Source organism: Brienomyrus brachyistius, chromosome 19 (genome assembly GCF_023856365.1).
Source record: "Brienomyrus brachyistius isolate T26 chromosome 19, BBRACH_0.4, whole genome shotgun sequence".
In the NCBI taxonomy this organism is placed as follows: Eukaryota; Metazoa; Chordata; class Actinopteri; order Osteoglossiformes; family Mormyridae; genus Brienomyrus; species Brienomyrus brachyistius.
Window position 1 is genome coordinate 7086812 of NC_064551.1, and position 25194 is coordinate 7112005.

Here is a 25194-nt window from a genome sequence, read left to right on the forward strand (position 1 = left end):
ACGTAATACTGTATTTTACTTTTTGCCTCCAGTAAGCGGCTCATTCGAGGCTACTTAACTCTGAGAAAGAAGGGGAAAAAAATCAGACGGCGCGCAGCCAGGAAAAGGGCAGGAAAATCCAACTGTACCGCTCGGGTGGTCAAGCTGGAACCTTCTCCGGAAAAAAAAGACAGCTGTAATATTCTTGGAGCTGATTGGTCTATCCGCACGAATATATGATTATATCATTGGTTAAGTTTTGAGGGGCGGAATGCTGGCGTTATGGGTTGGTAGACTATGAAATGCGTGTGATAGTAGGACAACGTTCAAGTTATTGATGGGGGAGTGACCAATGAGAAGCCAGGAATTGGTCACAAGCTGTCTAATGCAGAGAAACTTCATCACAACGTAAACCCAATGGCACATGTGCTGAGGCGGGGCTGGCCCGTCCTGCAATCAGTTTCTGAAGTTGGTAAACAGCTTTGACCTCATGGTATGTAATACGCCATAGTAAGGAGACTGGGGAGCGATCGAGGTGGTGGATTTGCTAATTTTGGTGGTAAGTGAGCATTTCGAGTCGTGTAAAAAGCCATATCTGCAATAGCAGTACGAATAATTCGTGCTGCATTAATGTATAGAAGCGTTTCTCGGCGTGCGCCGAAAGTTTGGCACTTGACGACATTGTGAGGGCTCACGCTTGGTTTTAACTGACAGGCTCTTCCCATCTGTGAAATAGTGTTTTAAGATGGCTTCCCTTTTGGCATTTCAGATTAAATGCATGCATTTATCTTGCAGCAGTTACGTGACTAAGCCATGTTGTGATATTATGGAATGAGTAATAGACGGGGCCATGTGAAACGTGACGGTAAGACTGTGCCATCTGCAGCGAGTGATCCTGAAAAGCAGCCTAGCACTCCTCAGTCGGTCTTTCTTTCACAACGACTCACTTTTTTGTACACACAGCTTGAAGGTTTAAGCCGTATTGTTTTGTTTTTACTTCCCTACCGCAGCTACGAAGTTTTGATAGTTGGTTTGGTAAGTCTTTGACCGCGTGTCGCTGTTGCAGAGGCTGAAGGCGCTCAGAGAAAAGCAAAGTGTATCAGATGACTTATTTAGATATGTTGCATTGTTGGGCCGAGAAATGACTTCACCGTGTGAGATTATTCCCACTTGTTTGTGTTTGTTGTTCAGGCTGAAGGGCAAGTTGCTTATGGGCGCTAATGGAAGATTTCCATACTGCACAAAAACACAAAAAAGTGTGCAAATTGACAGGCTTAATTGTTCTGAAGAAAGTGTATTATTAATCAGTTAATTGATTGATTGATTGATTAGTACATTTAGATCTAGGCAGAGGTGGCCCATGTTTTAATTGTAAAACTAAAATTATGGCTTGAAAAACTGAGTTTGCAGTTTCTCTCAGGAAGTCTGCTCTCTTCGGGTGCTCGCGGTGGGGCCACACGAGGCCTTCGGGGGGGCTTCTCTCTCCCTCCTTCAATGCTTTATTATGTTCTTCTTTATTTATTGAAAATCTTTAAATTCTTTGCTTAGCCAGACCTCCTTAACTTTCCAAGCACGATATCTTTTAAGCTTAAACTAGGTCAACACGAGTGGTCTAAATTTGTGTAGCAGGTAAAAAATAAAGTTATGATAAAAAAAAATAAGAACCTTGATAGTACTTACAAGCTTTTATGGTACTTTTTTTTTTGCTTTTTTGTGGCTTGAATGAGATTAAAATGGGGAAGCTCTATTGCTATTACATGGCATACAAGCATGTGCAAAACATGGCACGCTCCAGGGCTCTGTCATGTGTGGTAGCTCTTGTTCCTTTACTTGACACGGATTAGTTCAGTAAGCATCCAGCTTTATAAATCTAAATGGGGAGCTGCATGCTGTGCACGTTTTGATAAAAGCGGAGATAGTGAGTGAAACACACCTTTATGTGGGGAAAAATCGCCTGCAAAGTAAGTTCAGGCTTTCATTCACGATCATTTTGTAGCAGGTCATTAGTGTATCTTCCTTCTTGACTTGCTGACCTGCATTTGTTACCTCCTTTTTCTTTAAAGCTGATGTTTGGTATTGACTTTCTGTTTTTAAGAGTATATAGTGGCTCTTTTTAATATCCTTACTGCCTGTGTGGTTTATAAGACATGATTACAAACAAAATTAAAATCATCCTGGTTTAAAAACTCAGTCCTTGCTGATAATTTCAGTAGACTAAGTACGACCTGGCTAACGTTTAATAACCAACGTGAAAATGGGTGAGGTGTTGGGTACTGTGTCCCTTGACAGAACTTCCTCATATGAAGCTTTTTTTAATTTTAGAAACTGGGAACTTTAAACATGATTTTTTTTTCCTATAAAAAAAAAAAAAAAACGGCCCAGTTCCTTCCCTCATGAATTTTGGCCAAGCATGCGATTGGAGGATGGGCTTCAACTGCAGCCTTTCCCCTGTAAATGATGAATCCCTCCTCGGCATTCAGGGAGTTTTCTGGAAGGCGTGGCAGCCTCTTGCATTGCCAGCGGCCTGTTCTCTCCTGTGCCAAACTGACGTGTTTACGTGGAGGTTTCGTGCGTCTCTCTGTTTACACCCCCTCCCCCGACCACAATGCGCCTGTCGCTTTTAAATATGGCGGAGCGTTTGCATCACCGCTGCATATCATCATGGTTCTGCTGATGTCTCTATCCAGCAGGTAGCTGAGTTCCTGTCTCTGGGGGCTGTTTTGTTTACTTTGGGCCTTGCGGGGTTGTGCTTCAGGTCTAGGCAGCCTGAAACGGAGGCCTAGTGCGCTGGAGGTGTGGAGATGTGTTCAGGCTTGCTACCTTATACACGAGTGCATGAATTTCCAGCTGAGCCCCATTCAGTTTGAAAGAGGTAGGAATGCTGCATGTACCGTTTTATCTCAGCCTTTGCCAGTGATGGGGAGAGAAAGTTGGCACGGTGCACTCATCTAGCTCAGAGTTTCCCAGTTCCGGTCCTGGAGGGCCAGTATCCAACACAGTTTGCAGATTTCCCTGCTCTTAATCAGCTGATTACCAGGTTTAGCAGCTGTGTTTGAGCAGGGAAATCCTAAGATTGTGTTGGATTCTGGCCCTTCAGGACCGGAATTGGGGAACCCTGATCTGGACATCTTCTGGTTTAGAAAGCAGAACGTTTTGTCCTTCAGTGCCAAACCGTGCCTCAGTTTTCATCCCAGCAGTCATTTCTTGCTTCATATGTGTCTGCATAAAGTATTTTCTTGATAGTAATATTTGTGTTTCTTGAGTGCAATTTAAAAAAAATACTTCAGAACTAGCAAACTTATTGAAACCAAAACAACTGATAGTTTCGTCATTACGCCTAGGGATGCACCTTTGGAGTAGTCATTAATATGGTGCAAAATATAATCTCTGAAGTTGCGTGTAATACTTAAAATGACTGTGCTGTTGTAGCTGTGGTCAGGCCACATGCACAGGACGCGGATGTGTCTCTGGTCGGCTCCTGTGCATCTCTGATACATGACTGCATACTGCGAGTGGACGGGTGCTCTCGTTTCCCTCGAGGACACGTGGCTGTCGCGCCTCAGCAGCTAGCTGTATTGTTTTCCTTTCCTGGGGGGCGGAGACTTCATGGTGGGCAGATATGAGGCCTTAAACTGGCCTTGTATGGGACCCGCGCCAGTTCTCCTGTGTGCTGACCTGGTTTTAAGCTTACTGCCACAAAGTGGGTCGTCCTTGAAACTTAACAGTACCTGTTGATATACAAAGGGAAGGACAATGTTTACTTTGCAGGGGCTTTTGACACTCACTCTCAGATGTTTGGCTTTTAATGAAAATAGCTTGTTTTACTGTAGAGTATGTACTGTATAATCTTTGGTGGTCCGTTTAGACCTCGAATGCATCAGAGTGGTGGCATTTGGTTACTTTATGGTTCAGCCTTGCCCTTTTTCTGTAATTACTGCCAGGAGGATCTCATTGTCATTTTCACTGACTAATATCAAGTCTGCTTGTCCCTCTCAGTGGGTAAGTCCTGCAGGGAATGAGTATGCGCACAAATAAGTCTTTGAGAGATGTTTGTTTTTCCAGTGCATATGTTTGCATATATAAATTAATTTCTGTCTTTTGTGTGTTTCGCAATCTTTGGTTGTTTTTGTCTTGGTTGATGCCCAGACTGCTGGCTTAGGAGCTGAGACCCACATTGTCACTAAATATGTTGCTCTTATCTGCTCTGGTCCCTGCATGACCAGGTGAGAACTTCTGAAGAGCCTGCTGTGTTTGTGAGGAGTCTGCTCTCTCACTGCTCAAGAGGAACTGGGATCTTTATGCTAAATATACATGGCAGATGCAAAAAGCTCGTAGGTCAAACTTCACACACAATTTCATATGAAACTACACCACCACACAAAAACAATAAGTTGTTTTGTTTATTTTTGTTCAGTTGTTTGTTAGGGATTGGGGGGGGGGTGGGTGGTCGATTGCCTTTCACACGGCCTTTCATTTATTTTCCTTGTATAACCTGTGACATGTTCATAATTCTTATTAAATCTGACCGGGAAATCAATTTTTCTCTTTCCACCGAATAAAAAATTATGTGACATTATAACACTAATAAGCACTGGTAAGTTTCACCACCGGCACTAGTGATATTAGACAAAAGTATATTGGTTAGTGATCTAATTTTACATTAAATGTAATTGGGGTACAAAAATAATTCCATCTGTGGGTTTGTGCTCCCCTGCATCTCATTTTCTGCACTTTTCATGTAACTTTCAAGTTAGCGCCAGTGCTTGTATGCTTGTAATCAACCCATCATCAAGCTATGGCTCTGTCTTCCAAGTAGTTTGTGTTCGAATAAAAAGAACCTAGTCTGGAGTAGGTACCAAGAAACGGGTTTTGGAACTGCCTCAGAGGAACTACAATCAAGGCGAGTTCCTGTGGTATACACGCGGCAAAAGAGTCCCTGGTTCCAGGGAAAAAAATTCCTTCGGTATGAAAGCGCTGAATGTCTTCCCTTTCTGAAGGAAAGCTTTATGGTGGGGGTGCAAGGTGTAGTTACAGCTATCTTCCTCCCTGTGCATAAGTGTGAACGGTTGTTAATCTTCACATCTGAGCTGAAGGGCTGGCCCAGAGCCTGGACCGGGAGGCAGCCAGTCCTCTATTACCCTTGAAGTTCTTCCCTCCCAGCAAATCTTAGCTCAAGCCTTTGGGGTCATCCAAACTTAGTAAAGTACAAGTGGAAAGTCGGGTTTCCTTTTGGGTACTGGCTGGCTAAACGCGTTTAATGTGCCTGGGACCATTACTGACGGTACTAACACAGTCTGGTTGTGACCTGCTGTGTCTTCAACCAACGCAGGTGCAACAGGTGACCATCATGGCGAACGACATGATCATGCTGGTGAAGGGCCTGGCCAGGCTGAGCCGGGCCATGGTGGAGACTCAGGCCAGCATGCTGCGCAGCTCTGGGGTGCAGACCTCCACCCAGGCTGCGCAGGATGTAGTCATGCGGACGATGCAGGTGGGTTTGGGTGAGCAGGGGTTCTGTGTTCAGGACAGGCCTCTAGCAGGTCCAAGGTCACACCTTCAGCTCTGATGCCATTCCGAATTCGTTCTTTGTTGACAGTACGGTGTGTCTTATCAGACTGATGACTATCTGATGCTGTACTCTGTGGGACTGGAGTTCGGCTGCCTTGTGTGACAAGCCGTCATTGTCAGTTTTAATTCCATTGTCCGATGATAATCTGACGTACAGTAATATTATTGTGGTTTTGGACAGTGGGCTTGCGGTTACTGATTTTGTCATGCTGGCAGCTTTTAAGTCAGACCAGCGTGCCATTCTTAGTGACCGACCTCAAGCGGAAAATAGCCGCCTTCCTCAGATCGCTTGCAGGTCGCCACAGGCCAGGTCAACACTTCAGCACATTACGTTCACGTACTCTTCTGTTTTACTTCAGGAATTCACTGGACAGCAGCAGAATGTGTCCGACATCGAGCCGGATGTGGACTCCCGCTACGATTTTACCGGAGATCAGGAAGCGTCTCCCGGAGACGCCGGGGAAGGGAACAGTGGGCACAAGTGGGCTGGTGGCGGTGGAGCCCAGGCAGCCGGCCATGCCGGCAGCAAGCTTTTCGAGGGCTACAAGGACCCCAGCAAACAGTTCTCAGGACCAATTCGCTCTTACCACCAGGATCACACCTCTGTTGGCGGGCTCACGGCAGAGGACATCGAGAAGGCCAGGGAGGCCAAAAGGAACGTGCCTCATAAGCAGATGGTACATGTTCCTCCTGCCTCGTCATGCTCACCCAACCGTTTGTCATTACCAAACAAACGTAATAAGCATCTGTGAAAGCAGGACCTGGTTGACCTGTCACTGTTTACCAGACTGTGTTCAAAGGGATTGTGTAAAAGAGCGTTTGAATTTGTCTCGGGACACCTGGTAGATTTGACAAATTCTTCACTTTGTCTTGTCCTATTAAATAACTTATCCCAGCTGCCAAAAGCTTTCATCCCCAGGGGTGTATTAGGGGCGGTGCCACAGGGGTTCTGGCCTGAGCTGAAAGCTTATTGGCCTGTGGAATGCCCCTCCCCTGTCACTCACAGATTCATAACATATAATTGGCTAATGATAAGGTTGGCCTCTCCGTATCAATTATGGCTCCTCTTACGCTGGCTACCTTGACCCTCTGGAGACAACGGCATCGTCGGTGATGCCACATATCTTTCTCGTGTATTTCAGTTCCTAACTCGCTGAAGTCTTATTGTAGAAACATGAACGCTGACTGAATTTGTAATCTGTCTTCTTTTCAAATCGTCCTTTGTCGGAAGTATTTAAGTTTTTCTAAAATTATGTTAAATTGGCAAAAAAGTAAACTGTCACCTTTCTTTGTTTTGCCTGCCATCGGGGGCATGTAGTGCCACCCTAAGCTGAAGATCGCTATTCGCATTGAAAATAGCCGCATTTCCACATATAAAAAAAAAAAATCGCATTTTCATGCTGATTTTATGAACAATGCAAGAGTGAAACATGATCCAGATACATCCCCATCAGGACCATAAAAGGGGGGAGGGGTGTGGCCAGGTGTGAATGGCTCATGCATACACATGACAGCTGTTACATATTCAATGGAAGGAGCCCAGAAATGGTGACATGAGTTTGGTTTTTCTTATTTATTTATCAGACTGAATGCTGCAACTACACCATTTATTCATCTTCATGTAGCCAAGACTTTGGTGATCAGATATCGGAAAACAAACTTCCACCATTGCTTACTATGTACTTTTGTAATGTTTCTGCAAGTGTTCCAACCTGCATTTTGCAATGTCTATACTTTGATGTCAAATTACAAACTTCACATAAATCTGACATATTTACCAAGTACACTAAGATTAAGAAATATATAAGAAATAATTTATTTGCCATGAATTAAGTTTATGATATTGAATGAAATGTGTGACCCTGCCCCAGTCAGTGAAAGTGTGTTCCCTACCCCTAGACCCCAGAGGGTTAAGAAATCCTACATTTGCCCCTGTTCACACACCCCCCCCCCCCCCATGCTAGGTTTTATCCATGAACGGTATAAAAAGGATACCAGTCTGTGAGGTTGAACAGATATTCATATTAAAATATAATAATTTTATGAATGCTAATTAGATAATGATGAAAATAAAATTGGGATGAAAATGATACAATTCTGTCTGATATTAGGGTGTAGTAATAGTCACCGGCATGGTTAATGTCATTGGTTTGCAAAGGATTTATCGAAATGCCGGTCATTTTTTATGTGGTTATGTGTGCTGTGTGTTGATACACTGTTCTGGGGTTTCATTTGTCTTCTTGGTTATACCCAGCTTGATGTACTCTGCTGTTTCGTATCTCGTAACACGTTGTGAGGTCGGCCCGCCTGTGGACCCAAGGTTTACACTTGGTCAGCTGCTCACTGTGCGCCTTCCTCATCTTCATTCCTGTGTTTCTTGTGTTTAGCTCAGCGAGCGGGCCAGGGAACGGAAAGTACCAGTGACACGGTTAGGGAGGCTGGCCAATTTTGGAGGTAAGGCCTGTGCTGTTTGTTTTTTTTTTAAAAAAAACCCCCATATTCCCAGTCCCTGCAGTTCGTCTGAGGCTGCTGCTGCGTTTCACGCACCCTTTTCCAGTGCTTATTTGGTTCTTCATGGTGACCAGCTAATTCCCATGTTTATGGTCAGACTAGCTATTCTTATTTGTAAACCGTGTTCAAGCACATACAGTCTCGGTTTAAGGTTCCTCGGCTCCTCTCTTGTTCCGTTTCAGATCACGGGGTAACTGGGGCTGTAGCTATGGGTCTGGGTTTGAGGGCAGCGTCGTATTAGATTCAACTGTGTCATTGTGTTGCATACAGGTAGAGAAGCGAATGAAATGCACTTAGCATCATGTATATGTGATACAAATTATAAATGTAGGTTATTCTTTTGTGCAAGTGATACACGAGTCAATCTGTAGCACAAGTTGCAGACAGGAAGTTCAGAGAGAGAGAGATAAGAAATGTGCTAAGAAATATGATACAACATGTAATGATTCAAGTGGAAACTGGAGACATTGTGCAAAAAATGCAGAGTAAAATACACGGGTTCAGTCGGTACCATGTTGTGTGGGGAGGGGGCCAGTTGGCGAATTAACGCCATAAAGTTCTGCTGAGCATATTGGTAGCTGTGGAGATGAAGCTGTTCCTGAACCTGCTTGGTGTGACCACGGTGGCTCCTGTAGGGCTTCCCAGGGGGCAGAAACGGGATCAGGACAGTCCATGTGTTGAGGCAAGAGGGGGATTCTTGATGATGCGTGTCACTCGTCACAGGTAGTGTTTATAACGGATGTTTTTGATGGGTTTCTGGGTGCCGGTGATGTGCTGGGTGGATTTCACCAGCCCTTGGAGGGTGTTCTGTTCCGTGACCATGCAGCGCTGTCGTTTGTGAAGATGCTCTTGATGATGGCATTAGAAATGTAGCAGAATGCAGGGGGATAGGTGATTTAGCTTTCTTAAGCCTTCTCAGTAAGTAGAACTGCTTATGTGCTTTTATCTATCATGTGAGCACCCAGGAAGCTGACGCTCGACACTCGCTGTACCTCCGTAAGTCCGTCGGTAACCCAAGATAAGCTCTCTTGATTTCACGGTTCTGAGGGTCAGGTTGCTGTTGGCAGCTTGAGAAACTCCCCACCAGATGCTGACTCTCCTTCCTGTAGGCCAGATGTGGGCAATAGTATCCAGAAAGGGTTGCTGTGTATGTGGGCTTTTTTAGCTTCCTAATTAGATTACCAATTAGAGTACTGATTGGCTGAAGAGTTCTCACACCTGATATTGAAGAGCTGACCTAAAGGTTACCCCAGACCCCTGCACACACACTAGTCCTTTGCAGATAAGGTTGCCTACCCCAACTATAGGCTGATTTGTCACCAGTGATCAGGCCCACTTGCTTGTTTGGTTTGAGCCACGAACAGGTTTGCAGTCATGTTGCTCCGCCTGGAGATCAGCTTGGGTGGGGTTACCGCCTTGAAATCCAGGCTGGATGCAATAAAGGAGTTGTTTTTGTCCAAATGGGTCAAGGCTGAGTGGAGTGCTGTGGTTATGGCGTGCCCTGTTGATCTATCGGAGGTCTCAGGCTCCCAGGATGCAAACCATTTGTTATGGTGTGGCATTTGAACCTTGTCATTTAGCGCCTATCCTTGTAGGTCCTAATCTGCAAGTAGCTCTAGGCTATCTCGGTACATGCTATCTCGGTACATGCCGACCGTAGTCCGGTGGGCTATTTTAATTGTACGTGTTGAAGTCGGTTGCCACACACTTATTTCCTACTTCCCATAATCCTACTTCCTGTTTTGGGCGATGGTCAGAGAGAACCACCATTGCCTTAATACCTGGAGCTAACCACTAAATCACCGACGCGCCTGGGCCAGCTGGCCCTTGATACCCTCGCATGACTTCAGTTTGCTTGACTGTTGCATTTGGATTGTGTTTCCCTCCATGAGCTGTGCCAGAGCTAATTTTGCTTCCAGGCTTCTGCTAACAAATGTTGTTTGAGCGGAAGGGTGACCTTCACAGTCGTGTCATGGACTGCGTACCGAACTAGTCAGACCAACGAGGACTTGTAAAGAAAGTCGCTCGCGCGTCTTTGAGTTGCCCCTTGTTTTGAAGTGTTTTTTCAGTGTGTTTTTTAATCATAGCACTAGGTTCAGGCCCATAACTTTGCCAGTTTAGCAGCTCGGCCTGTATTCTCTCTCCAGAATGTTCCAGTGTATGCTTATGTACCTAGAGGCCCTCGAAGTGCTGTCAACCCGCAGCCTGATGCATGAAAAAGAGATTGGATCTTGCTTATAGGGGCTAGTGGTTAATCTGTAGCACGGTGTCAGACTGATGGTTAGATTACAAGGGTGTTTTGGGGCCTGTTGGACACTCTGCCTTGGTCACAACAAACCATATTTTCTAATCTCTCTGTTTGGTTGTGTTACCGTTAGTCATTTTTCTTCTGAAGCTTTTTGTGTCTCCTCATAAAAGTGGCCAGTGTGAGACTTGTGTCCCGGCTGAACAGGACAGCTTGTAAGCGGCGTAAATTTGGGTTTGATATAAACCTTTAAGTGGGATAGTCTTGTGCTAATACAGGTTTAGGATTGATGTATCCAGAGCAATTTGCGTATAGCTCTTTGAAGCTACAAATGCCTATTTCTAATTATGATTATGAATATGTACTGGAACAAGGGCAGATCTCATCCTAGATTCATGTCAGCCAACTTTCTGAAAGGAGCTCAGGATCACCATCATGAGTCATCATGAGGCCCTCTCCCATGCCCCCCATGGCCTAATGCCCCCCCCCCCCCACACACACACACACAGAAGGTTGGTGGGTTTTGCAAATCCAGTGGAAAAATACCTGCTGCCCTGTCAACTTTTTTATTATTTTTTTTCTGTACACCAAGATTGAGTTCCCATCACAGTATCAGTTGAAGTTCAGCTGTGTCCGTGCAAGTCAACTTACCTCGTGCCCCCTCCCTCTGCTTTCCTCATCGTGGATCGTGGGGGCCTTATCTGTATTTTGGGTCGCCCATTGGTCATTGGTGTATAGCTTTTATCTAGAAATTAACTAGCTGTACGCTTCTGGGCCAAACCTCGTCCTGCTCACTTTCTTAACTAAAACCAGCATCTCTCCATAGCCAGATAGTCCTGCATCAGGTGCCAGTTACACATTAAATCGACATTGTTAGAGGAGCAGCAAATGTCTCCTTAGAAATGGCTTTAGAGTGTGGGCCTTTAGCTGCCCATCCGTCTGTCACAGTCGCCTAAATCCACCCTCCACCTGCTGCTCTCCATTCGCAAACAGACCCACCAACCTCACAGTGCCACCTGCTTGCAGGTCACTTTATGTGGACTATGCTTAGGTTTTGATGAAAGGAACAGGGTCCCTGGAATGATGACTGTAGCCTCTTAGGGACGGCATGTGGCTCGGCAGCTTAAGATGCTCTGGATGTGATCAGTAGGTTGCTGGTTCAAATCCCAGGGTCAGCAGAGTGTTCACCCTTGAGCAAGGCCCTTAACCCTCAATTGCTCCAAGGCCTGTGCGATTCTGCTTTCTCTGGGGAAAAAAAGTGTATGTTGCTTTGTGTAAAAGTGTCGGCTAAATACATTTTAAATGTAAATAAGTGTGACCATTTCCACCTGTTGTCTGCCAGGTTGCCAGGTGACCTGCACTGTTGTCCCTCTAGGAAGACAAACATCTATATATTTTACTTACCAGACTCTTTGATCCGAAGCAGCTGACATTTTCGAGGTCCAGGGTCAGCCAGCTCCTGGAGCAACTGGGATTAAGGGCCAAATTAAAGGGGCTAATGGTGGGATTTGAACCGGCGACCTTCTGATCATGGGTATAGCATCTTAATCCTAACCCTCTGAGCCACACACCACCCCAAAATAGGGTATGATAATTCTGCCGTCTGGGTTTCCAGATTCAAGATTCATTCTTGGCCTAGTGCAAGAGGTACATTGGAATACTTAATCGCCCTTACACTCTTACAAAAGACTAAACAAGATGGAGTAAAGCAATACAAGATTGTGCAATACAATACAACTGGTGCATAACAATACAAGAGAGTACAAAACAATACATGCCAGGCAAAAAAAAAAACGAAACAGTAACCCTGCAAGATAAGTGGTCGGCGCTTGATAAAGCGCATGGGCCATGGATAAGACTGTAAGTTACTGGAAGCTTCCTTGCTCATGTCACTGGTGAATGGGCATCTGGCCTGACCTCCCAGCTGCTGATCCTCGTGAGGGGCAGGAATGTTTGCCCTCTCTAAGCCCGAACTTAGTCTGGAGCTGGACTCGATTCCACCGACTATAACCTCGCGCTCCGGTGATGTTCAGCATGGCCTCCGCTCAGCCCTCAGCCGCCATGGAAGGTTGTACGTGCCGCCTTCGTCGAATGGCTCTCTCTAATTGGCACCATTTTGTCCTGCCTTTTTTGCGACAACATGCCCCCCCCCCCCCCCCCGCACCCCAGCACAATGCCTTTTTCCAGAAGGAAACGGGAAGCAGAAGGTTTCTCAGCATTTCCCAGGCGTGAGCCCAGTTTAAGCTCAGTCACCTGAGCCCTTTGTTAACATGCCGCCTACTTACAAGGCAGAGAGATGAGGGTAACAGGCAGCGTTTTCTCAGGAAGGAAAGAGGTACCTTGTGTAAGTGGTGATCTCTGTATTTCAGCAAGGCTGGCTGTTACGTAAGCAGCCCGTTGCACAACCGCATTGTTACAGAATGTCTTCAGTTATTATTGTGTGTTTAATATGATTGATTCTGAAGATGCATATAAGATGCACCAAACTGAAATTAAAAATGTCGTTTTTATATGCTGAGAGTCCTTGTGTTTGTTGTCCACTGTGGGCTTCTTTTGATGAACTAGCACTGCATGTTGGCGTTAGTCGAAACTTAACTAAACTTAATGTTCAATTTATTTCTGTAATTAAGACCGTTTCTAGCCAGCATCTAGGTATTTTATTTCTAATAATTGCACATCTGAAAGCGACGGTCTGTTTGTGGTGACTGCGGCTCGCTGTCTTCACCCCAAGTGAATTTGACCTGCGAAGCATGTTAATGTGCCGCGGCCACTTCGCAGCTTACATAGTTCATGCTCGATGAGCTCATTCTCCTCCTTCAGCTGTTTGTTCAGAGCGGAAAGCTGCATCAGCCAGTGCGTGTTTTGTGTAATTAAATTTCTCATTTACCAGAAAGTGGTGTGCAGATCTTCAATTCACGACTGAATACGTGTTGGCAAATTTTTTAATAGGTTTTCTGATGAAGGGAGATGTCGGGAAGGTCAGAAGCTGGACCTCGTGGTGGTTCTTCATGCTGCTGTCTGTGGTCCACAGGTCTGGCGGTGGGATTGGGCATCGGCGCGCTGGCAGAAGTGGCCAAAAAGAGCTGGAGACATGATGAGAGAAACGGTGAGATGGACCCTCCCTCCTGACGTCCCTCTGTTCCGTCTGACAAACGCATCTCCTATTTGTCACGGTCAAGACCTATATAGCATCTCGGATGATGGAAGCTCTGATTTATTTTGTAGTATGACGCAGATATTTCTTATTTCTTGGGTGGGGGGGGGGGGTCTTCAGTTTGCACCACTTGTTATCTGAATTTCCGGCATCTTCCATAGTGATGGATCAATGCAGCGTAGGAAAGGGCAGAGTGACTAAGGAATACCATGGCCAAGGTCCTTACCTTGGAGACATGCCTGTATCTTCTGTGTCACTGAAGCTGCGACTCTCCTAAGCTTTATGTGGATCGTTTCTAGGTGTTTTTCTGACATGGTGGCCCACTGGACAGCACTGCCAGTGTTTTGATTCAGACCCTTGTCACAGTCAGTGTGGAGTTTGCTGTTCTCCTCATGTGTAGCCAGTTTCCCACCACAGCCCAGAAAAACATGCAGTTCCCGTGAATTGTCCCTGAATTGCTCATAGCGTATGACTAGAGGTGGATAGTTCAGGTCCAGAAAGTAATAATCCAGTTGAGTACTCTGTGACTGTGACTCTTTATACTGAACTGGTTGTAACAAAATCTTGTTGTGTATTTTAACTTTCTGGACCTGAACTACCCACCTCTGGTGTGTGACTTTCTCCTGTGCAAGTCTGAAGGACCGGCATTCCATTCCTGAGTGTCCTCCAGCCTTGTGACCTTCTTGGGATAGGTTCACTCTGATTTGATAATCAATGAGCAAGACTGATGGATGCATGAATATCTAGGTACATGGTCCAGCATTTACACCTGCCAGACACCAAATGCGGGTATATTTTCCGTTAGTCTTCTGGGATTCACTTGCCGATCTGCCACACTGGCGGGTTAATGTGTACCAAATGTTGTGTATTAAGACACTATCCTGAGTCTCTACCGCATTGTATTTCGAGGTGCTTTTCTTCTGTTTTCTGCGTCGGAGTCTGACACTCACAGACGTGTATTCTGTGAAGACCAGTCCCTGCTCTGCCTCCGATTGCCTCTCTGAGGCTGGTATTTTTTGTCAGCCTATCTAACAAACCATCAGACAATACCCGTAACCAAACAATGAACAATAGCCAAGCAGAGTAGGGGTGGGTTTTCGCGGAAAGCGGGTCTCTTACCGCTAGTCTGCTGCCTGTCACCGTCAGGTTAATTTAAGTCGGTGTGGTAAGCCAAGCTTTAAAACAGAAGCAAACGTGTATGTGACACACAGATGCTGTTTATTATTTTGGGTGGTGAGTAATAGGCTTGGAGGTGGATTTTTCTGTCTACCAGCCGCCTTGGCCAGAGAGTCAAAAAAATTTGCTTCAGACCTTCTCTGCGTGCCATGAAGTCTGTGTCAACATGATTGGGGGAGGCAACGTGTGGCTCAGCAGGTCAGACCACTGTGCCTGTGACCAGAAGGTTGCTGGTTCAAATCCCATCTTCAGCTGAATAGTCAAAGAGACGGTCATAATCCGCTGCTCGGAACCCATGCTTCCCCCTCACCTCAAAGGAGCGCAAGATTGGATATGTGAAACTTGAAGAATTTTAAGGCACAGTTCAGACGCCGTTTGTGAATGTTTGGTGTGTGGCCTGGGGATTGGCTCTCTGAAAGGATGGCAGAAGCTTTTCCAGTAGCCTGCAGCTGTCAAGACGGCACTACAGCTGCGGAGGGCTGGTCTCTCCTGATCTAGAAGCTGAAGGAAGGCGTCCTGTGCGTCATCCTGTAATTCCGAGTCTCCGGAGATGTTCACCTAAAAACCAGCATCCATGTGTTATTAATTTCAGCGAAGTCGGGGTTGGTCAGTCCTACAGGCGACGTAGGGGCACTGACTTGGCAGCCAATTTCACCTCGCCTTGGATGGGGGCACCAGCATTGACGCTCGGTCAGGGTGTCAGATTAGTTGGAACCAGCCCTCAGCATGGTTGTGATTTTGAACTCCCTCCACTAAATCTTTTGCATATTGGGCTGAGGGGTAAAAGTTTTGTTACAAAGGTTACAGTGACTATTTCTGGCATATTCTGTAATATTCTAGTTTTAGTTTGTTCCTGTTGCTGTAGGTGAAAAAGTGTGAAAGGTTACAATGGATTTTAATGTGAAACGGTAGCCTCCCTGAATAATGACCAGTATAAAATTAGCTGTGAGAACGCCCCCCTTCGGTTAAATGCAGACGTGATACTGTCTCCTCCATTTCCCCAGTGCCCTGTGGCTGTTAGTCTGTAAGGTTATTTGCAGCGGTTAACGAGACGATTCAGTCCCGTTATCAATCAGCACTCCTAGAAATAAACTATAACCCGCTGTTCCAATCCACCACCCACCCCGCCCCCTCTGGGCAGAACTACAGCTGTAGGAGTGACATTCAGACATCATCTCTCCCAGATTCCTTAAATGCTTCTCCGTTCAAGTCCTTCGTCATGCCAGAGCAATGTGCCATTTTCTTCTTGGTGTTAGTCATAGGAGCGCCCCCTGCTGTTCACTGGGGTCGGCACACATGAGCAGGGTTCCAACAAGATGGGCATAATCCCTTATTCCTGGGTATGCTGACCGCATAGATGTACGTGTTTAGGTCTGTAACGGCACAGATCTTCTTTGGAATAATGGACGAAAGTGTCAGTTTGAAGCAGTTCATACGCTTTTGGGTTAGAAAGATCCAACCCCAGTGCTCCCAGTTAAGAGATGCTAACGTGTCCTTCGCTCATTACGAGATCGACTTCTCATCCTGTCAAATCAGGCGAGAAAAAGGCCGTCCTGGACTCCAGCCCCTTCCTGTCGGAGGCCAACGCGGAGCGCATCGTCCGGACGCTGTGCAAGGTGCGCGGTGCCGCGCTCAAGCTCGGCCAGATGCTCAGCATTCAAGGTGAGCGTCCCGCCTGCAGAGGTAGGGCTGCTTAACCCTACACAGAATCCCAGCTTCTGGTCAGTCACTGGGAGCTCAGCCTTTTCAGTGCATGTACCCCGTTCGCCTCCTTGACAGCTGTACGCTTGTGATGCATTATCTACCTGACAGGGAAAAAGCATCGTGCAGATAAATAAATGTTTATGTAAACTGTGGAATGTAATTAAGTAATTGAGTGCATGCTGGGTGAGCTCCCAGTGCAGAGCGGAGAGTTTGCCTGTGTTTGTCTGCCTGTCTTCCATTTCTTTTGATGCTTTGGCTTCTGGCAGAGACCCTGCCTTTCATCTGCGTTGACAGCTCCATGGCTCATTTGATAACACATCCTCCCTCCGCCCCCAACCCCCCCATGTAACCAGCCCCCACCCTATCCCTGGCCCCACTCATTTATTATTCCTGTTGGGAAGCTGCTGGTAGACAGGCAGTCTTCAGTCAGTCTTGCCTCTTGCCCCCCAAAAAACTGGAGCAAGTTAAACATATCTCTGTTGGCTGATCTGGGGGGGGGTTGGGGGTTAAATGTGCACTGCGAGCTGCCCAGAACAGCCTTCTCTTTTAAAGCATCCAGCTTTTGGTGCACTGCTTTTGGTGCACTGATTTTTAGCTATGCGGCACTGCATTAGACTACAATCCTGACTATGCCAAAGTACTTATAGTTGACCTCTTCACAGACCCTTTGTCCTGGGTTTGAACCTCCAGCTTTCGGGTCTTTAATGCAGTTCCCTTAACCACTCTGTCACCGCTGTTACTCTTGAGGCAATACTTTCGAAAGCCATTATAATATTTGATCTTCGCATTGACTAATCGTGTGTGCGGATTGATTCCTTCCTAGCATATCACTGTTATACTGGTGTTGGGCTCCAGGGTTGTTTTTTTAATGGTTAATCAGTGTCAGGAACGTTTTACTATTTAAAGTGTGAGAATTACTCTTTGAACCCTACAGAGTCCTCCTGTTTCTTAAATTCTACACCTGAACCGCTCTTATCTGGGCAATTGCTGTTATCTACGAGTGGTTTGTGTGTAGAAGGGAAGTCACCTTTGGTCATTGATACAAGGTCTTCAGGGTAGGCCCTCAAAGAAACTTCTCAGTCCTGGTCCCCGGAAGACACCAGCGAAGCTGAGTGAATATCTCCCCCCGCCCCCTCCCCAAGGCATAAAGTAGTTCCTCAAACAGTAGCCTTAAATCTTGTCAGCATTCTTGATAGTTCACCAGAGGCTTCAGTGAGGATGCAGCAATTTGCCAGTAGGAAATTGGCTTTCAGGAGATGTGCAAACTAAGATTAAGAAGAATGCAAGACACAAGGTTCAAAAAGTATCGTTCGTGTTGGGTTCGTGTATCTAAGATAACTAAAAACACATATTTTCAATTAAAGACCAGCAGATTGTAGAGCTGATTAACTCAGGAATTACCATTTGAAACATTTGTTCAATGATAACAGGTGTCGTAACTGAATGTCAACAATTTATTGGACCACCGACAAATCCATGTTGTCCCAAAAGGCCAATCAGTGGTGTGCCGTGAAATAGATTTTGACCATTGTGTCTTGCATTCTTCTTAATCTTAGTTTGCACATGTGGGCTGAAAGCCCATTTCCTACTGACACATTGCTGTATCCTCATTGAAGCCTCCCACAATGCAGTGGGATAAAATGCACTGGTGTGCTTTGACATTCCACCGGCTTCCAAGGCTTATGTGTCAGCCCCAAAAATGTACTCAGAATTTTGAGGACCCAGTGAGAAGTAAAGTGAAATGCAAGTACTGCGCTTTCCATTTTCGACGCGGTTTCTTTCAGGGCCTCCCAGTGGCTATTCTTGATGTCTGGTCTTAACATCAGTCTTTTTCAACACACAGTAATTCATTGCAGATCTCACTGTGCGCTTCTTTATGGGAGTGGAGTGACACTACGCTGTAGACCTTCTCCCCTGCAGAACAGAAGGCCCCTCCTCTCCGACACTCACCTCTCCTTGCTGCGTTGCAGATGATGCCTTCATCAACCCGCAGCTGGCCAAGATCTTTGAGCGTGTTCGGCAGAGTGCGGACTTCATGCCCATCAAACAGATGACGGTGAGAAGCCTTTGCCGCTTCGCTACCCCAGCTAGCTATATCGATGGGAGGGTAAAACACTGTCGCTATTCAGTTTGAATTTCTCAGTCATGCTATTTTCCCCCATGTGACACATTGTTTATTTGATTCTCAGTGGTTTGGCTGGTGCTCTGGTTTAGAGCAGCCAGTATTTTCCCCAGAGGCGGTAATTCAGTGGCTCTGGATGACGATATTTTGACGTTTTAATGAGACCTTCACCGCAAAGCTAGGGGTGAGGAAGGGTCGTAGGCCAGTCGGTGCTCCTCAAGGGATGAGCTGGGAGGCATTAGCTCTGAGCCCCACTGTTCTTCCCATGGCCCAGAAAGCGCTCAGCAATGACCTGGGCCCCAACTGGAGGGACAAGCTGGACTTCTTTGAGGAGAGGCCCTTTGCAGCTGCCTCCATAGGGCAGGTCCACCTGGCGCGGCTGAAGGATGGCAGGGAGGTGGCCATGAAGATCCAGGTGAGCAGATGAGTTTTCCCAATCTGCATGCCCCCCCCCTGCCTGCCCCCCACCTGATGCTTTGCCATGTACTTCTCATGCTTGAGGGACTTAGGTCTAGTTTGGGACATATAGGTAATGATGGAAATGAGAAATCCAAGTCGAAGTTCTACGCAAGATGATAACATGAATTTCAGTACTCAAGGGATCCTTAAATGTTTTCTACTTAAATTTGGAAGAGCCCATACACATTTAAATTGTAACAAATCAGAGAATTGGTATGTATTAATTGCACAAGTAGTTTGAGTACATATACCCTTTTGTTTTTTTACATTTGTAAAGCCATTTTTTGTGAAGTTTTTTTTTTCCTTTAGTTTTAATCCCCTGGCTCTTTCAGTTGCAAATGCCATTAGAGAATAAAAGATGACATGACTGCATTATTTCATAACCTGACATGCTTTTTGCTTGTCGTCTTTTCCAGTATCCCGGTGTAGCACAGAGCATTAACAGTGACGTCAGCAACCTCATGACTGTCCTTAGCATGAGCAATGCTCTGCCTGAGGGTAGGTTCACGGGGAACGGGGGGGGGGGGGGTGGGGTTCGATTAGCAAAGCTTATCCAGTTAAATTCAAAGATTACAGCTTAAAATAATTGGTACATTGACGACTATACAGTGATGTTTCGAATTATGGGGGAGCTGATTGGGAGCTTGGCCCCCCCCTGAAAAGGACACAAGCTCCTTCGTTGCATCTTTATTCGCTCATTACATTCCGTTAAACTATTGTGCCTCTATGAAATGTTACTGACGGTATTACTGCCTGCAGTGGGAATAGTAGGATGTGTTTCGCAGTTAGTTCCAGTGTTATTGACTGCACCGCTGAGCTTATATGCAGTGCATGTGGCTTGGGCGGTCGTGGTGCATATGGGTAAACAGGGCTCCCCCCGAACGGAAAGGCGTTGTAATTCAAACCCTGCATAGATTGTGAGGCGGTAAGACAAAACCATCTGACTGATCTTTGAATGACTGGGTCTAAAACTGTGGTCTTCAATCATAAGAAGTGCTTGTATATAATGTAGCAGATTTTTTTAAATCGGAGGATGGTGGGTGGAGTCGTTGGGGGAGGGGGGGGGGGGGTTGGGGTTATGCCGTCAAGCTGCAAGTCTCCTCCCTCATGCCGTCTTACTGTCCAGTCAGAGCTGCCTTCCATATAACTCGTACATATAAAGGTGGAATTTCAGTTACATCTCAGCTGATTTACGCTGCTCACCCTGGCCACCCAGCGTCAGTGGGAAGGCCGTCGCCAGGTTACAAACAAGATCCGTTCCCTAAATCTGTCTTTAAGTTGACTTTGTAGGCAAGCCGGAAATATAATACAGTAGATAATAATTATACAGTAATAATAAAAGTAACTACGTACGGTACTCTACCTCGAGCCAGCAAATTGTTGAAGCCGTGCAACATTTTCATGAGCATCACAAAGTTGCGTGTGTGTTCGTTAGTACAAACCATTGCATTTAACCCAAATTTTTTATATAAATAGTTTGTCCATAAGCCGGATGTTCTTGACCCCGGGTCAGTCTGTATTCGCCGTACAGTTGTGCTCTTCTATCTGTTATCAGATGTGGGCTGACCGTTTACTTCATTAATGCCTGGTGCCCTCTCCCCCCCTCCTGGACAGGTCTGTTCCCGGAGCACTTAATTGAAGTTATGCGTCGAGAGCTGGCCCTGGAATGCGACTACATAAGGGAGGCCCAGTGTGCCAGGAAGTTCAGGCGAGTGAGGGAAGGGGTGGGATCGGTCAGCCATCAGGCCGCTTGGGATTCAGACCGCTACTAGAAAGCATCTTAGAGTAAACCTGCGCAATACTGAGTACACAGTTAATTCTTTTGCCAAACTAGGCTTTTGGCAACGGGAAAATGGTTAAAAACAAATGTAAACAAAATAGTTTTAATTCAACAGTCTAGCTATTTAAGGGGTGTGGCTCCGTGGGTTAGGACTCTGTTCCTGTGATCAGAAGGTCGACAATTCAAATCCCATTGTCGATGTGATCTGATGTTAAATATCATATATATATATTGTCACAGATGTTGTCATTATGTCAAGTCAACAATTGACCACTATTTCTTCTTTAGAAGTTGAGTATGTCAAAAGTAGTCCGAATAGCGACAGTCATCGCTACTGTCAAATCCGAGCTGACGCATTGTGCTGTAGAGGACCTGCTTCCCCATCTGAGAAGGTGTTCTGTGTGGCCCACAGGGAGCTGCTCAAAGACCACCCATTCTTCTACGTGCCAGAGGTCATCGACGAGCTCAGCAGCCGCCACGTGCTCACCACCGAGCTGGTACCGGGTTTCCCACTGGACAAGGCAGACAGCCTCTCACAGGACCTCAAGAATGAGGTAGGTCCCTGTCAGGAGTGAGGCTTCTGACAGCAGGAAACCCAAGCAGATTAGCTGACCCACACTAAGGAACACGTACTGTATATAGAAAAATAGGATACAAGTACAATTGGGAATTCCTGTGAATTATTTAAAAAATAGACTTAAGCTTTATACGTGAAATGCAGTACTATAGGAATCGTGTTGATTTAAGCATTATGATTAATGGTCTAGGAATATTCTCCACATTCTTTTTAAAGCATGTTGTTTAGCTACGAATGAATCTTTATCCATGAATTGAGTCAACGAAAAGGCATCTTAGTTCTGGGATTAATACTGCCACCTAGTGGTAAAACTAAAAGCGGCAGAAGGCTGTGCACTAGGTGCAGGTCATTGATCGTTATTGCTGCTGATGAGCTGTATTTTATTGCAGATCTGTGAAAATATCCTGATTCTTTGCTTGAGGGAACTTTTTGAGTTCAGATTCATGCAGACCGATCCCAACTGGTCAAATTTCTTCTACGACCCACAAACGCACAAGGTGAATCCCGGTCCTGGCAGCGAGCTCCGTCTCTAAAAGAGAGTGTTTTCTGAGGCTCACTGACGGATGACTTCTCTGCCCATTAGGTCGCCCTCTTGGATTTCGGCGCTACGCGAGGGTTCGATGTCAGCTTTACGGATTTGTACATTGAGGTGGGTTTAGCAGAAGAGTCCCGGTTGCTTAGATTCACGTTGAAGGAGGCTCCAGTGTGTCATAAATTCCTCCCCCGCCCCCCTCTTTTTTTTACAAATCAGATTATCAAGGCCGCAGCAGAGGGTGACCGAGACGGCGTGCTGAAGAGGTCCATAGAAATGAAGTTCCTCACTGGCTATGAGTCAAAGGTAAGACTCTGGCATACTGCCCAAGCAGCCTCGTCACCGTTGCGCCTCATAGACTGAGGCGGTGTGGCAACATTCTTCATGACGTACAAAAAGAACCCACACAAAGCTTAGTTATATCTCTGTGTGTCTTGCCTTCCTGTGTGTTCACGTTTTTACTCTCGGTTGCTAACACAGTCACCAGGCGTCTGATACATAAATGTGCGCTCACACATGCACACGGCTAGATGGCCATCTGGTATATGAGGCAATTTCCCAGTGGGCCGATGGTCATGTGGGACCCCCACCCCCTCGACAAAACAATACCCCATCGCTACCCCAGTAAAATCACTAGATCTAGTCTGGCCACCCTGTCGTGGGGCCAACAGAGACCCCAAAAATCCAGAACCAAAGTGTAATCGCATTCCAGCCTTGCAAACACACGCCCACCCGCGCATGTACATATATCTTGCTGATGCCAGCCAACACTCCTGTCTGCCTGGCCCTGCCCTGCCCCACCCCAGGCCATGGAGAATGCCCACGTGGACGCTGTGATGATCCTGGGCGAGGCCTTTGCGTCCCACGTGCCCTTCAGCTTCGGCGCCCAGAGCACCACTGAGCGCATTCACAGCCTGATCCCGGTCATGCTGAGGCAGCGGCTAACCCCGCCCCCTGAGGAGACCTACTCCCTCCACCGCAAGATGGGCGGCTCCTTCCTCATCTGCTCGCGGCTAAACGCTAGCCTGCGATGTAGGGGCATGTTCGAGGAGGCCTACAGCAAGTACTGGAGCCAGCGGCGGGCGGAGCCAAGCCAGTGACTGGAGGGAGATGGCGCCCATAGCGTTAAATGGTTGGAGTACTGGGAGAGCTGATGTGCTCAGCGGTGAACCGAATGTAAATGCCTGACCAGCACCAGTTATCCTTATTTTCAATTGTGATCTTTTTTTTTTTTTAATTGAACTATGTCCAGTGTTGGGTAAAACAAACTGTTGTCTGGATAAGAAGCCAGTGGTTTAATAAAAGAGAAACAGATTTTTTTAAGGCCAAAGAGAGAAGAGTAGTGATGTTGTGCTGGGCTTCGAGTAAAGGCTTTGTGACTGATTGTGCTCCAGTAACAGAAATACGAACCTACGAAGATGTCAGAGTGTTTCAGTCTGAATTACAGTAAGTCTGAGTGTTGGTTTAACACCAATAAGTGACTGCTCAGGATTTTCTAGTGTAAAAGTCACAGGTCTGGGCAGTTCAAGGCAGGTTGCCCTCGGACCTACAAAAAAACATCTCCACAAGTACTAAGATGTATAGACTCGGTTTTTTTTTTTTGTGCTGAGGTCACATGCTTATACTGCGGATAGATAATGAGGGATAATGTTTCATAGCCCCATCCAGCACCACCCAGCCCCTTGCTGCCCCTCCATGGACGTGCCCTGCAAGCACATCGGCCTAGAGCTGGCAGGGCACCTCTCCGTGTGGCACACAAGGGCACGAGGTACCCTGAGGTACCAAGACCTGTGGACCCGTCTGTGTGTGTGTGTGTGTGTGTGTGTGTGTGTGTGTGTGTGTGTGTTTTTCTTTGTATGCAGAGGTCTTATGATTATTATCTGAAAGTAACAAGGGATGGGAAATCATCTTCTGTACCTGGGGAAACGTGAAGTAGATTATTGTAGTGAACCTGTCCTCTTTAAAAGTGAATTTCAAACTTCTTATGGGTTCAATTACCCTCTAGGCAAAGTGTGCCCAACTTCATCCTCGTGCGTTTCCAGGTCGATCGTGAGACAACAACGAATTAATAAAGTTCAGGTCCTGTGTTTTCGTAAGAGAATCTAACTAAAATGTTTGATGTCCTTGTGATGTCTGTTCACATGAAAAGAAGTACTTCTGGTAAATTGTGTGTTAGTTCTGCAGTCAATATACGCACATGCACCAAAACCAATGGACTGTCATTTTTTTTGGTTTTGTTGTAAGCTGAGGACCTGCTTTCCTACAGCAGTTTTAATGATGATGTGTTTTGTCATTCGTTCAGTGGGGATACCGATATAAACCGACTTGTGTAACTCTACGTCAGGAACTCAAGACATGGACTCAAGCCTGGTATTCATAATGTAGTCATTCTTTGGGAAAATAATGGTTTTTACAATTTCATATCCATGGCATTCTACTGCGGAATTATAATAATAAAGCCATATGTTTGACAGCCACCAAGCCCAAACAATTTGTCAACTCTGTAGATGTACTATATTTGGATAAAAGAATTGGGATGCACCTCTCAGTCTTTGAATTCAGGTGTTTTATTCATAGCCATTGCCACGTGTATAAAATCAAGCACCCAGCCCTGCAGTCTTAAAGTGACTATAAAGATTTCAACAGGGCCCCCTTTTCACATTTTTTCCACATACTACACGTGCTAACATGGCAGACCTCTGTAGTGTGGCACGGTCTCTATGTTGTGATATCCACTTCTACCCAAACCAGCAACACTAGTCCCCAAGAACAGGCTTTTTAAAATTATCTGCGATGTCTGCAGCCGATAATTATTAATAAGTAAGCTAACAATTCAAATAAGTGAGCAATCTGCCATGCTATGATAAAGAACAAACTTAATATATGTAATATATAGAGGATGTAATAGATACAATATACATAAGCAAAACTGGTTAAAATCACATGCAAACTATATCGTCATGTTACTCCATGCGTTCCTGTGGGATGTCTTTCTTCATTTCGTTTCCTTTTTGTATTCCTTCAGCTTTGAACGCACTGCTTCAATTGCCTGCTTGTTTTCTTCGCACCGCAGCAGCCCATTAGTTTCGAGAAAAGCACAATGAACTGTTTTCACTATGTTGCTCCTACACGGTTGCACTGTGATGTTGATCATCTGACTGGGGCTGTGACAGTGGTGCATGAACACCAGGATGACAGGTTTGTCTTCTGTGGAAGAGAGAAATCAAACAGGTTACTGTGGGCACTGATAGATGCTGTTGCTTCTCCTATGGTTTATCGCACATATAAAGAAGGAAGCGAATGCCGGCATCCAATCCTAGATGTCCTCTGCTTTAGCTGTGCTTCCTTGACAGACTCTAGGCTCAGCATGACCCTGTACTGGGCAAG

The 25194-nt window shown here is 45.9% G+C and overlaps 1 protein-coding gene across 1 annotated transcript; it reads left to right on the forward strand.

Moving 5' to 3' along the window:
• Nucleotides 1-336: 336 nt before the first annotated feature.
• coq8aa (coenzyme Q8A, genome duplicate a) lies at nucleotides 337-24284 on the forward strand. The gene is made up of 15 exons (XM_048985336.1): nucleotides 337-538; nucleotides 5309-5470; nucleotides 5907-6224; nucleotides 7935-8001; nucleotides 13335-13409; nucleotides 16170-16295; nucleotides 18308-18393; nucleotides 18734-18874; nucleotides 19335-19416; nucleotides 20533-20630; nucleotides 21115-21252; nucleotides 21665-21772; nucleotides 21859-21924; nucleotides 22027-22113; nucleotides 22614-24284. The coding sequence occupies exons 2-15, from the start codon at nucleotides 5327-5329 to the stop codon at nucleotides 22905-22907; spliced, it is 1830 nt and encodes a 609-aa protein (XP_048841293.1). The 5' UTR covers nucleotides 337-538; nucleotides 5309-5326; the 3' UTR covers nucleotides 22908-24284.
• Nucleotides 24285-25194: the final 910 nt, after the last annotated feature.